General features: G+C 34.5%; 1 protein-coding gene across 2 annotated transcripts in view; it reads right to left on the bottom strand.

The window, feature by feature from the left end:
• Positions 1 to 15,321, bottom strand: part of ARID2 (AT-rich interaction domain 2) — a 230,771-nt gene that overhangs the window by 32,102 nt on the left and 183,348 nt on the right. For both annotated transcript variants that reach the window (XM_058307854.2, XM_071218789.1), the window contains 3 exons: positions 8,702 to 8,850; positions 2,837 to 2,975; positions 2,664 to 2,749 (listed from right to left, as the gene is read on the bottom strand). In XM_058307854.2, coding sequence (XP_058163837.1) covers positions 2,664 to 2,749; positions 2,837 to 2,975; positions 8,702 to 8,850 — 374 coding nt within the window. The remainder of the gene's footprint in view (positions 1 to 2,663; positions 2,750 to 2,836; positions 2,976 to 8,701; positions 8,851 to 15,321) is intronic.

Here is a 15,321-nt window from a genome sequence, read left to right as displayed (position 1 = left end):
CCTTCCTAAAAATAAGTGGAAGCAACCCAATATCCATCAGCAGATGAACAGAAAAACAAAATGTGGTATATAACACAATGGAATATTGCTGCACCATAAAAAGGAATGAAATTCTGATACAGCCACTGCATGGATAGCATATTGAATGAAATAAGTCAGACACAAAGGGGCAGATATTTTATGGTTCCACTTATTTGAAACAGCTATAATATGCAAACTCATAGAGACAGAAAGTAGAGTATAGTTTACCAGGGGCAGGGTATAGGAGGAATGGGGAGATAATGCACAATGAACATAGAATTTTTGTTTGGGGAAATGGGAAAGTTCTGGTAATAGACTGTTGTGAGGAAAGCACAACATTGTGAAAGTAACTAATCCCACTAAATGGTATGTTTGGGAGTAGTTAAGTGAGAAAGTTTATGTTGTACGTATGTTTCCACAATTAAAAAAAAAGCAACTAAAGAGACAATGATAATTAAATGTAATGCATGATCCTGAACTGGGATCTAATAATGGAGAAAAGGTTCAAAAGGACAGTATTGGGTCATGTAGAAAAAATTAGAATATAGACAGCAACCTTCATACCACTATTAAATTTCGAGAACTTGGTAACTATACTTAGGTGGTTAAATAAATGAATATTCTTGTTCTTAAGAGATATACATGGGGGTGTTCAAGGAGCACAATGTAAACAATCTATTCTCAAATGTTTAGAAAACGGATGGAGAGAAAGAGAAAGAAAGAAAGAAAAAGAAAGGAAAGAAGGCAAGAGAGAGAAAGGGAAAGAAAGAGGAAGAAATAGCAAATGTGGCAAAATATTAATGGGTATCTGGTAGTGGTGGTGGGGGGTTATGTTTTAATTCTCTGTATGGGTTTTTTATTATTTTTGCAACTGTCCTGTAAGCTTGAAATCATTTAAAAGTAAAAATGTTAAAGAAAAAAAAAAGAATGTATTTGGTACAGGTCACTCTGGAAAAGGTAACCTAATATGATAATACTAAATTATGTTAAGCACTACATTTCAAACTGCTACCTTGTTAGATAACCTTATTTTTCATCATTATTTAATAATTTCAATCAATCCTTTCATTATAGTTCTATGACCATCCCGTAGACTGGAGGGGCTACAGAGTTATAAGTTTTATATAAAATCTGATTTTATTTACTCTAGATTTCTGTCCAAGCAGAAACACTGAATCTGTTGTGCTCTGGAGAGGCAGTGGTGGAAAGAGCAATGGTCTGGATGTGAGAAAACCCTATTTTTGGTACTATAGCTGTGTGACTTTGAATATTTCATTTTATCCCTGTGTGCTTCAGTTTTCACATCAGTAAAGTGGGGATATTTCCTGCAATTTTTTTACACCAATAAACTAATTCTGAATTAGTTATATAAGACCATGTAAATGTAATCTTTAAACTGCTGTAAGTTTTTATGTATAAGTGATGAAGATTTTTTATTATAACTGGGATCAAATATCCCTTCTCCCAACCTTGGGCTAAATCAAACATATTTTGACATAATTTTTATTAGCTACCAATATATACAAATTTTAAAAATTGACAAATTTAGAAAGAGATAAATGAAGAAAAATGATTTTCCATTGTCTTTAGAGTGAAATCCAAATCCATTAAATATGGCTTGTGAGACCCTCTGCTAATTCATCCTCATGTTTTGGGTCTTAGTTTGGATGCATCTTCTACTAGAGAGCCTTCCCTGGACTTCCAGATTGGCTTAGGTGGGTTCTCTTAGCACTTTGTATATAGCTTCATTTTAGTATCTATTTCATTGTAAAGTAGAATTACTTATACCCCTCAATGGACCTCCAGACACTTAAGAATAGCAAAACTTATCTTGGTCACCATTTTATCTTAATTCCTAGCACACAATAGTTGCTCACTAAATGGTTATGGAATGCATAAAGTATGTAGCAGCTGCTGTGTTCCCATACTTCTATTTCTAGAATTTCATCTCTGTGAAGTTATAGACCATATTTTATTCTTGGAATACCCTCTGCCTAGCACATTGCCCAGTATAAAGCAGGCTCTCAATAAATAGTCCTAAATTAATTTATTTTCACATTTTGAGAGTTAAAAGTATTATTTACAGCTAAATGCTTTGGTTAGAAAGAAAACAGGTGATACTAACTATGTAAATCTATTTCAGTTTAATTACATGCACGATAATTGTATGTTCAGGAAATGAAAGGTAAATGAACAGGTCTATAGTAAATGTGGCATTTATACTATATAGGATACACTCACATGCCACCCGGCCTCCCCTCAAAGGGGGAGTTACATAAAGAAATCTCTGTGCCATTACCAAATACATGTTCAATTAATCTCTCAAAGGATGAGGAACCAAATAAAGTACTTTCAGCTTACAAAGTATTTCACATATATCATCTGCCATTTCCAATGACTTGTCTACAGAGTAGAAACACAAAATGTTAGTTACGAGGTACCTTACAGACCTAGTAGTACAGCCAGTTTGAAAAGTGAAGGTTAGAGAACTTAAGCAATGTGGACAGTGTCCACACCAGTAAAGCTGGACTGGAACTCTAGTTTCCAACCTCCCAATATGCGAATTCATCTTTCATAGTTTCTGGGATTTGCCTAGATTTTTTCTTTTGCATGTACAACAGAAGTATACTCATTATCCTTACTTGGTAGAAGATTTTTGACTTCCTGCTTGTCCTGGTTCATCTGGTTTTAGTCCTGCAAGCAAGGCATCCTTTGAACAGTGCTTATCCTTATTGAGAAAGAGGAAAAGAATAAACATCAAGATCTTTACTGCAGCCATACCAGTTATTGGCCAAAGAGCATTAAGACACTATACCTGTAAATGGGTAATAAAAGAAAACCTCTGTCGCTGAAAAGGCTCACAACCTTCCCAAAGACACTGTCCTGGATATACATCTTTTCCTCCATGTTCAGTTGCTGCATGGTAGAAAACCTGTGAGGGTGTCTGAAACCACCTACAAAAAAAATGTAATAGAAATTTTCTGACACTTGGAAGTATTCTTGAAAGCAGAAAACTTGTTCTCCTTAATACAAACTCCAGACAATATACAGAAACATTGAGCAAAATAGGGCATTTGATGTCAGTATATTTTAAACTATTTTAAAAACTTTTCTATTTATATTAGGAATTTCTTAAAAGTAAATGAAATATTTAAAAATGCAATATAATATTACCCTATAAACAAATACTTTTATCTATTACTTTCAGAAGATACTCGAGCTTCACTAGATTTCATATTATAATGAAATCTAGTAGAGCCAATTTAAATGCTATAAATTTTGGTAAATTTGGCTTTTTAGCTGAGTTCACATTTTACATGTCCATGTTTAAGAAGTCATATCTCAGGAAGCAAATTCGGTCCAATGGACAGAGTGTCGGCCTACCACATGGGAGGTCCAGGGTTCAAACCCAGGGCCTCCTGACCTGTGTGATGAGCTGGCCCACACGCAGTGCTGATGCGCGCAAGGAGTGCTGTGCCACGCAGGGATGTCCCCCATGTAGGGGAGCCCTATGCGCAAGGAATGCGCCCCATAAGGAGAGCTGCCCAGTGTGAAAAAAGTGCAGCCTGCCCACGAGTGGCACCGCACACAGAGAGAGAGAGCTGACGCAGTAAGATGACGCAACAAAAAAGAGACACAGATTCTGGGTGCTGCTGACAAGAATACAAGCAAAAAAGAACACACAGCAAATGGACAGAGAGCAGACAACTAGCGGGAGGTGGGGGTGGGTTGGAAGGGGAGAGAAATAAATAAAAAAGAAATCTTTAAAAAAAAAAAAAAAGTCATATCTCTTATTTCTCCAACATACCCTAATCACTACCAGTTCTTAGCAATATAAATGTCTGAGTAGGTGAGTGGCAAAGAAGACAAAACTGAAGAAAGTCAGATACTATTCTCCCTTATTAATTAGAATAAATGAAAATGAGAGAGACCTTGGGAATCTAGATAACAAGGAATGATTAAAAGGCTTCAACTACTAATTACCTCATAATTCAAACATTTGTACAACCAGTATCTTTGAAGTCTATCACAGTGATCCTTAGGGTTAAATTTGTATGGCTGTCATACAAAGATGTCTATATTTTAACTAATTTTAATGTACAGTATATATTTAATATTTCAAATTAATGTTCCTTCAGGAATAATTTTTAATAAAAAAAGAAATTAAATACCGAATTATAAAAGACAATGTATGAAATCATTATAACACTCATTTCCATTTCCATTCAAATTCATATATATAAATACACCAAAAGTTTATTGTGAAACTAAAATTAGTAAATACTTTTTTAGTTTTCATTTTGGAATTTTTAAAATTTTCTGTATTCATAGCATAATTTCAATAATAAATAAAATACTGGAGCTCAGTTACATAGACAATTGTCACAAGGAGGCATTTCTTACTGTATTTAAGATTATAAATACTACTGAATCATTAATTGAAATATAAAGCCTCTATACACAAACTGACACATACACACATAAATCAAAATCCAAATGTACTACTAAATTTGTCACCAGTCGGTGATTTCTATTTCTAAACTACACTGCAGTACATAAAATGAAGTAAGTTTATCTGCAATACACAAAATACACAAAATGGATGAATTTACCAGCTACAGGAAAAAAGGATGTTAGTCCTTCTTTAAATCAATTTTCATGGCTAAATATATACAACACTATGTGTATGAGTATGATCTGATTTTAAGACAAAAGAGATTTTTAAGGGCTCATCACTCTACCTGCCCAGAGAGAGAAAGCACCCTACATAGTGCCTTGTATTTCTTCCCAGTCTAACATCTCTTCCTTCACACCAAGTCTACTCCTCTCTATTTAACTATTCAAGTCATACAAGCTATTCATTGACTGACTGTGGTGGTTTAAGATCAAGTCCTAATATAACTATGAATGATACGGGCTGTAATAATCATATAAGGTGAAAAGAAGTTAAGGTTTCCAAATCCTTTAAATGGAATATCTAGATTTTAAAAATTTAAATGCAATTTCAGGGAATTAAAACTCTAACGAAACGCAATACAAACATATTATGTTTTCCAAATATCACAGACTTTCTAGGGTCGAGTGGGGTAAGAATAAGAAGTGAGGTGGGATGCCACTCTATCTTACTATTGCATCTAAAACATTTTTTCCTTACTACTACCTTCCTATCAATCACCTAATCCCTTACATTCTTCCCCCTGCCCAAATCATAAACAAACATGCTCATTCAAGGAAATAGGACAATTCAAGATTATCCAGAGAGGTATTAAAAAAAAAAAAAAAATCGCGTGCTATGCTTACCCAGATTGCTAACATTTTAGTATATTTTACGTTTTTTCTCCCTCTCTGTGCACATCTATAGTTTTAAACATAACTGGGACTGTTACTGATACAATTTTATATATTGTTGTCAGTGCTGGCCAATATGGTACTTTTGTACAAATTATAAGAACATCATTTTTTAAGATATTTTACTATGCTCTCCTGAAAAAACTTGTAATACATACACAATTTATGATGTGTAAAATGAGAACGGTGCCCCCCCTTTGAGGTGTGTAACCATGTAGAACAGCTCTACATATGGTCGTCTGTTATTTCAGAAAAATAACATTTGTCTGAAAGTCATTTTACTTACTGGTAATCTAAGCTTGCAGGTTTGTTGTGAGGTTCAGACCTTCTCTATAATTACTGCTAAATTGCTAAGTTTTGATTAGAAAAGTTTGAGTCTCCCTTCAAATTAATGCTTTCCGTTATTAGGTAGGAATTTTAAACTTTAGTTTTCCTTGGCTGCTCAAGCAAATACCATGCAATGGTTTGGCTTAAACAATGGGAATTAACAGCTCATGGATTTGAGGCTAAGAGAAAGTTCAAATGAAGACATCATCAAGTCAATGCTTTCTTCTTGAAGACTGGTATTCTGGGGGGGCTGGCTGGTGGCAATCCTTGGAACCTGGCTCTTCTGCCACATGGCAATGTACATCTGGCTTCTCTGTTCTCTTCTGGGTTCTAATGAATTTCAGCTTCTTGCTTCCCATGGCTTTCTCTCTGCCTGAATTTCATTCTGCTTATAAAGCACTCCAGTAATAGGATTAATATCCATCGTGATTGAGGTGCGCTGCACCTTAACTGAAGTAAACTCATCTAAAGATCCTACTTACAATGGGTTTACACCCACAGGAATGGATTAAATTTAAGAACATCCTTCTCTGAGGTACATGTACCTCCAAACCACTTCACACTCAACTTTAATCTTTAGAGTTTTTCATCCCTGTATGAGTTTTGCAATGTTAAGAAGAATGTCCTATCCCTTCTTTTGTATCTCCTATTTTTCTCTCTATTGAATCCTATCCTTACATATAGAAATAATATGCTACTCCAATGAAAAACAATACTTTTTAAAAACTTCTGTTATTTTCTAAAAGGATAGGAACCAGGATTTACCAATGTTTGGCAAAACACTGCAAAATTTCATTAATATTTAATTAATTTATTATATAGTAACTATATCTCATCCTTTTCGCTCAGTCACTGGTGCTCTTCCAAGGGTAAATATTATTATTTTCCATTACATTACATTGTTTAAATAACTGCAGCTAAAGGCTAGGATTAGCCTTTATCCTCTCATTTATATTCCCTTCAACCAAGGTTTGTTTTTTTTTTTATCATCCCATTGAAAAGATATTTAGTTCAAATGAATAAATATTCCCATAAGGCTATTAGATGTGCATATTTCCTGATTCCAGCTGCCCTAAGCAGCCACATAAGATAAAATACTTCTTATCTGAACTAAAATAAAGTCAATGACATTAATTTATTGGTGTCATTTATAATATGATTATTAACATTACTTTTCTTATTATCAGAATTTCTTAGGTATCATAAGCAATAGGTGAAGTAAATAAACATTTTCTATCATCTTAAGAGTTTATTTTTTAAAAGCCTGTAATCTACTCAGGAGATTGATTACATATTATAAAAATATGTAATATACATTTTATGGTATTTAATATTTCATCACATTTAAAACAAATTTAAAACAATTACGATTATAAAGCTGTTTTCTTTTTTTTATAAAACACAATGAAAACACATAAAGGAGATGGCTGAAAACAGCACTTTAACTAAAACAGCTTCATTTGAATACCAAAAAGTACTCCATGACCCTTATGCTGCAAAAATTTTAAACTTTTATATTAACTTATTAGTTAAAACAAAAACAAAAACATGGTCAAATTAAATGAATAAAAGCAGAGACAATCTAAAGCACTGTTTTTTAAAAAAACTTTTGACAAATAGGTTTTATGCTATGATAATACACACATATTATATATATATGAAACAGGAAACAATACTTACCCTTACAAGCAAGATGGACTATATTTTATTTGATTGAAAAGAAAAACAAAGAAAAAACCCTATTGATTGATACTCACTAAAATGACCCCATTACAGGATTGAGATTTAAAGTTTGATAAACACTGTCCTACAGAAATTTTGTATACTATTAATAATCCCTAGGCTACATAATCCTACAAGAAATCTGTGCCTGAAGTTTATAGTGAAAACATATCTATAATATATCATAAAAAATGATGACCAGCAAAGAGTATTTTCAGAAGGACACAGTAATTTCTGGTATCGTTTACTTAAGACTGAAATAGAATCCTTATTATCTAAGAAATGAAGGGTGCTATGCCTATTATGATGAGTGTCTTAGTCCTAAGCCATCTAAAGAGTGACCGTAGGCCCTTAAAAGAACTAGGATTTTTAACATTAAGTTCAGTTCTACTCATTATTCATCTTAGTTATTAAAGTGAGACATTATGCATTTAAAAATAATATTCATAGGGTGTGTGTCCCAATTTTACATTTAAGACAAGTTGTTCTCTTCCTGATTGTTACCTCTAAGCTTCTACTATACAAAAATTAGCTCCACTAGGTTCAAGTCACTTATATTCCATGACATTTAAAACTGCTAAAATCTTTTTCATAGTCAAATATATTATCAGATTCTTAACTTTTTTTTTCTTATTTATAAAGTTTTTATTTATTTCTCTCCCCTTCCCCCTGTTGTTTGCTCTCTGTCCATTCACTGTGTGTTCTTCTGTGTCTGCTTCTATTCTTGTTATGCGGCACCAGGAAACTGTGTCACTTTTTTTGTTTCATCACCTCGCTGCGTCAGCTCTCCATGTATGCGGTGCCACTCCTGGGTGGGCTGCGTTTTTTTCGCGGGGGTAGACACATGCCTTGCACGTGGGGCATCCCTACACGGGGGTCACTCCTACTTGGCACAGCACTCCTTGCGCGTGGCAGCACCATGCCTGGGTCAGCTCACCACATGGGTCAGGAGGCCCTGGATACCGAATCCTCAACCTTCTATATGGTAGGCAGATGCTCTATCAGTTGAGCCACAACCACTTCCCTTATTTTCTTATATGAAAAACTAATGATGAACCACATTCCTTAATAATCTACTGTTAGGTAATGAAGTTCTACCATTTACGTAAGTTTCTCTGTTTAAGTGCCACTGGACCTATATAAATATCACTTAAACTATAGTTGCTAAAAACCAGTGATTTCTAAAGAAAATTTTCATAGAACTATAGGTGGAAAATTTAAATATAAAAGCATTCCAAAACAAAGATAACATTTATATATATCAAATAAAATTGCCATTTACTTTTTACAAGACTGCCACAGACACATGAAGTTTTGTCCTGGTTTTCTCATTGGATCTCCATGTTGACTGGATGCACTGAATGGGGAAGGCTGAGAACTGTTAGGCTGACCCTGCACTTGCACAGTTGATGATGGTGTCATAGGAGTGTTCTGTGAAAAAGCACAAATACATTGTGAAATGATATTGAAGAACATTCATTTTGTAGCAGTCTCATAAATTTTATTTCATTAATAGTTATGCATTTCTAACATGAAATCTACATTTTATAGACATGCATTTCATTTAAGTTAATCATTACTTTAAAATATTCTTAAAAAATGTAACTATTTTTACAAAAATATTTAGGATGTCTGATTCTTTTATTTTTTATGGAAACCCAGAGGCAAGATCACACTGTTACCATTATAGAATATAGATTACTTAAAAATAAGATTTTTTGATTTATTAAAATAAGTAGGAACAATGCAATTATAGATTTAAATGAGGAATAAATATACTACAAATGCACCTATCAATTTACTTGGGTATATTCTTCACAAGAACTCAACTGTAAATCATTATTTCTTTGCATACTATTTCTTTTCAGAATTTTAAAGGGACATAATATCAAGCAATTTATATGTGGGTAAAAGCAAAGAAAAATTCAGAAGCTAGTTTAAATTCATTAATATGTATATATGTAGAATGATGTAAATATTAATTTTTAGTAAGCTGCTTGAATAATAATTTTAATCTTAAAAGTTGCTCAATTATGGCTTTTGATGTATAATGCTAGTAAAGGATTCTAATTATGGGTATGTGTTTTAAATATAAGCTACATTTTTTTTCCCCCTTCTAGATCCCATCCCTTTATCTCTGCCATACACTTAAGTAAATAATTATAATGTAGTTCTGAATAGTTTTAGGCAGTACATATCCTTTGAAGCTTTAACTCAGCTTTCATTCATGACACAGCACAAAAGGAAAAAATAAATTTGAATTTCTTATAGGAATTGTAGCATACTATTTCCAAACACTGTTTAAAGACAAATCAAAACTTGGGGAAAAAAACTGAATATACTTGTTCACTTACAGGGTAACATTGAGAATAGTGGAAGAAAAAACTAGTTCTTAAAAATTGTGGAAAACTTTCAGTTAAAAGTTGTAATAAGTTTTAAGAAAACCAGACAAAACACAAAAATACAAGCATATAAGATAAGTGAAAGAAGGAAGAGAATAAAATGCAGAAAGAAAACGTTATTATTAGAAATGTGAAGTCCTAAAACCTTTTGAATTCTAAACCCTGGAGAAAAAATTACTTTGGGGATGTGCTTAAAACTAAGATTTTACATTATTGTTAGTGAGAAAGCATATACATACAGGAAAAAATAACATCTTAGGGCAAATATCATGGGCAGGATGTGGACTTTTCAGTCAGATTCAAATTTTCAATCTGCCTTTCAACTAGATTGGCGGCTTTGTGCAATGCACTTAACCTCTCTGATCCCGTTTCCTCTTCTATAAAGTGCAATTAATGAAATCTAACCTACAGAGATGGTGAGAAGACTGGAGAAATCATACACGAAGAGTCTAGCTTTAGATTCTCAATATATGACAATTATTAGTATTACTATCATGCTAATAGCAAAGTCAAGAAGGTAAACCATATTTTGGGGGAAACATGGAGTTCAGTTTGAAGATAGTGACAGATCAATCAATTAAAAATGTGTATCAATAGAAGTTAATGTTGGAAATATGAATCTTACAATCAATCACCTACAAATTCTTTTTTTTTTTTTTTTAAGATTTATTTTTATTTATTTAATTCCCCTCCCCTCCCCTGGTGGTCTGTTTTCTGTGTCTTTTTGCTGTGTCTTGTTTCTTTGTCCGCTTCTGTTGTCGTCAGCTGCACGGGAAGTGTGGGCGGCGCCATTCCTGGGCAGGCTGCACTTACCTTTGCGCTGGGTGGCTCTCCTTACGGGTGCACTCCTTGCGTGTGGGGCTCCCCTACGCGGGGGACACCCCTGCGTGGCAGGGCACTCCTTGTGTGCATCAGCACTGCGCATGGGCCAGCTCCACACGGGTCAAGGAGGCCCAGGATTTGAACCACGGACCTCCCATGTGGTAGATGGATGCCCTAACCACTGGGCCAAAGTCCGTTTCCCTACAAATTCTTAAAACCTTTAAAACTCTGATGGTGAAAAGGAGATGGAAAACAAGTGTCTGTCAGAGTGGAAGGAAGGAAAGATAAAATTAGAACCAGAGAATTTATAAAAAAAAAAATTAGTCAAATTGTTTCCTTGAAATGAAAACAATGTATTAAAAATCTGTGATATTTTAATAACTGGGGGTATCTATGAACATCAGTTCCAGCCAAATAGAGATAGATACTGAAGAGTGGCCAGTTACAAATATTCCAGAAATTTAATTAAAGGTTAATTGGACAGAGGTATCAAATTCCTTCTGGTTCCCAACATTATAACCATTTAAAATTAGGTATTTAATTTACTATCCTGTCAGATAAGTGTAAATTAACTTTATTTTTATTTTTATAAGTGCTAACAATCCTTTATCATATTTGTCCCCCCCCCCCATTGTGGTACTCTTATTGGTGTCACATGATAAGGAACTATAGAGTATTTTAATCCCAAATGCTAAGGAAGGATGTGGCAAGAAGGACTGAAGTTTATCCAAGCTTATAAATTAAGAATGAAGAGAGGGAAGCAGACTTGGCCCAGTGGTTAGGGTGTCCATCTACCACATGGAGGTCCGCAGTTCAAACCCTGGGCCCCCTTGACCCGTGTGGAGCTGGCCCATGCGCAGTGCTGATGCGTGCAGGGAGTGCCCTGCCACGCAGGGGTGTCCCCCGCGGAGGGGAGCACCATGTGCAAGGAGTGCGCCCCATAAGGAGAGCCGCCCAGCACGAAAGAAAGTGCAGCCTGCCCAGGAATGGCGCTGCACTGACACAACTGACACAAGATGACGCAACAAAAAGAAACACAGATTCCTGTGCCGCTGACAACAACAGAAGCGGACAAAGAAGATGCAGCAAATAGACACAGAGAACAGACAACTGGGGCGGGGGAGGGGGGGAGAAGGGGGGAGAAATAAATAAATAAATCTTTAAATAATAATAAAAAAAGAATGAATAGAAGACATGTTAACCAAATGCAATGTATAGAACTTTTTGGGATCCCAACTCAACAAGCTATTAAAAAACACATTATTTTTAAGACAACTGGGAAAAACTGAACATGAACTGGCTACCAGGTAAATACATAGGAAATTACTGTTTCTGTTAGGTGTGATTTGGTATTGTTGCTATATATTCTAAAGTCCTTAACATTTTACAGAGATATACTGAAATATTTAGTGGTGAAATGAAAAAATGTTTGGGATTTCCCTTAAAGTACTCCAGGAAAAAAGAAATGGTGGTGGTGGTAAAAGATAGTACAATGATAAAATGCTAGCAATAATTTGCAGGTAGGTGATGGATAGATACATGGGGGCTTATTATATTATTGGCTTTACTTTTATACATGTTTGATCATCTCCATAGGTAAAAAGAAAAATAATTAAATAGAGCAAAATATAGCAAAAGAACAAAAAGAACTTAAAAGTGCTTATAGACCAAATGAGACATTCCAAGACTCAAATTTTCTCTGACTATAAGAATTTAGACTTTCTCCTACATTAAAAAAAATACACATTTCTTCTACTCAAACTAATTTTTAAATAGGTTATTGCATTGTACTGCATATTTTTCAAAGTAGCATTTAAATTTATCATGTTTTAAGAATTAGGTCTTTCATGAAAATGCAAAAAATAATTCTTTTAGGATATACAGAGCTTAGCTTTTCTTAACATTATTATTTGGTGTGAATTCCCAGAACATCAGCTGTAGCTATGGCTCAAATGTAAATGTAAAAGTAGGTTTCAAAGTCATAATTTTTGTAATGATTAGTTCTTAAGGAATATTCTATGGTATTGCTCTACTCTACTAGAAAGAGCTAAGTTTTTATATTATACTTTCCAATTCCAATAACGAGTGACCAGAAATGTAAAATTACACAAAGGAAGTGAAACAATCCTGTGCTTTTTTGTAATGTAAAACTAATTAAAAATATTAACTAGCAGTTTAATTTTTGGCAAAGATTGCTTTTCGTTAAAATAAGGCAATCTTGCTTTCCTTTACCACCTTTTCAAGAATAAATTATGGGGAAGTGGATTTGGCCCAATGAATAGGGCGTCTGCCTACCACATGGGAGGTCCATGGTTCAAACCCTGGGCCTCCTTGACCCGTGTGGAGCTGGCCCATGCGCAGTGCTGATGCACGCAAGGAGTGCCCTGCCACGCAGGGATGTCCCCTGCATAGGGGAGCCCCACATACAAGGAGTGCACCCCGTAAGGAGAGCTGCCCAGTGCGAAAGAAAGTGCAGCCTGCCCAGGAATGGCGCCGCACACACGGAGAGCTGACACAACAAGATGATTCAACAACAACAAAAAAGAAACACAGATTCCTGGTGCCGCTGGTAAGGATAGAAGTGGTCACAGAAAAGCACACAGCAAATGGACACAGAGAGCAGACAACTGGGGGGGGGAGGGGAGAGAAAAATTATGGCTGACTGTTCTAGATAACATTGATAATACTCCTAATATAAAATTTGGGATTTGATTATCTTAAATACTTATTTTTTTTTATTACTTTAAAAAAATCTTAGAATATGACTAAAATTTAAACATTTCAATCTGTGGAAGAAAAGCTAGTCATAACCTATTTTTCTGAAAACACTTTACATAGTAATGAAATACTGTATTCAGTCTAGCTACATATTTTGAAAGCCACTCTTAAAATGAAACTGATCCAGGAGGGTTAATAGGATGATAAGTAACCCAGACACCATGACACCTGGGGTCTAACTAAAGGAAGCGCATTCTGAAGAACAGATAATGTTTCCAAATACTTTTTTGAAATACTTACTATCGCAGGCCCGTGGTCAGTTCTAACATCCTCTCATTTTCTAAACTATCATATTATTTCCTGTTATTAAGTACAAATCTAGATAAGCACTATATATCAAGCCTTCTTATGAGAACATATTGAAATATAAACAAAGCTTCGTTTAGCGATAATACCTTTCTTAGTTTTTTATAACAGCACTGGGTCTACCTATTGGATCAGTTGGTACTCTTAAGAAAACAACACTGAAATGATATTTTTTTTGGCCCTTGCTAAAGATCCAAAGATCATCTTGCTAAAGTGATCTTCTATGACTATGACTGAATGCTGCCCTCTTGAGGTTACAGATCTGCTTTCTGATGCAAGCTTCTATCAATAGTAATAATGTTATTACCACAGTACCATTCAGAAATAATTCAGGTGGGAAACTGCAAAAGGTGATATATAAAATGCTTTAAAATAGGTACATCCATAAGTAAAATATTTTTATATACAAGAATTTGACATGTAATCAGATCATGGAATTAAAGCTATAGGTACAAGGAGCTGCTATAGCTCAAGTGGCTGAGTGCCTGCTTCCCATGCATGAGGTCCTGGGTTCGATCACTGGTACTTCTAAAACAAAAAACCACAAAACACCAAAAAACAAAAAAACCCCAGAAAAATCAATACCACAACGAAAGTATAGATATGTTCAACGGATATTTTCCTTTCACCTTTTATTAATTGTTCTTTTTAAATATGCTGATCTAGTTTTATGCCTTGACTAGACATCAGTTCATAAACAGGAGAAAAGAAGAAGGCTTCAGTAAACCAAGTATTCTATAAATTGTACTTCAACTTGCAAATAGGTTGAATATAAGTAGCTACAAATAAAGAGAAATCTCTTTTAAGGAAAAATTTATTTTGTATTTATACAAACTATCCAGCTAAATACTTCTTAAATACAAAATCCATGATTATATCATTTACTTTTATATTCCTATTTGTTTTTGTTTTTTTTCTGTAAAGAAAATTAATGTAGCTGATTGATATAAAAGGGAACAAAACTGAGAAAAAATAAATGAAATGGTATTAGGTTCTAAGGACTATGTATTTATTGGCCTTTCTCAGCAGATACAGGCTCTGCAGTTTTTCTAGACCTCAGCAATCTGCAAGTCAGGAAGTTCATTCCTGGGGTCCAGGTGCCTCCTAAATACCCGTGGGCCCCTTGGAACAAGGGTTAGCTGAAAAATTACATTTAAAAACCTCCATTTTGGCTATCCCTTTAAGCTGCTGATCCAAGTAGTGACTAAAATATTGTTACACAGAATAACGGGCAACAATGGAAATGGTTTTCTATTAGCCTATTAGCAGGCTCCTAAGAAGGCCCCAAAGCCTACCTACCCTTCAAAAGAAACTTGAGTCATCTTGAACAGTCTCTTCCAAATTTCTAGCCCTTACTAGTACCTTCATCTTATATATGAAGATAAAATATACCTGTACCATTAACTCTTAAATATCCACAAGAACTCTTAAGTTTCTTTAGCAGAAAATATTTATGGTGTACTTGGTTTTTGGTCATAGGAAACTAACGATTGTTTACTTATCTTTTGTGGTGTCCTTTACGTATATATGTTACATATGGGAAAGTGATTTGTAAATAAAACTGGGCTTGAGCCATTACAGAGAAATGAAGCAA

The sequence above is a fragment of the Dasypus novemcinctus genome, chromosome 12, assembly GCF_030445035.2.
Source record: "Dasypus novemcinctus isolate mDasNov1 chromosome 12, mDasNov1.1.hap2, whole genome shotgun sequence".
NCBI lineage: Eukaryota > Metazoa > Chordata > Mammalia > Cingulata > Dasypodidae > Dasypus > Dasypus novemcinctus.
The sequence above is the reverse complement of the archived record's forward strand: the minus strand, read 5'-3'. Positions and strand labels throughout refer to the sequence as shown.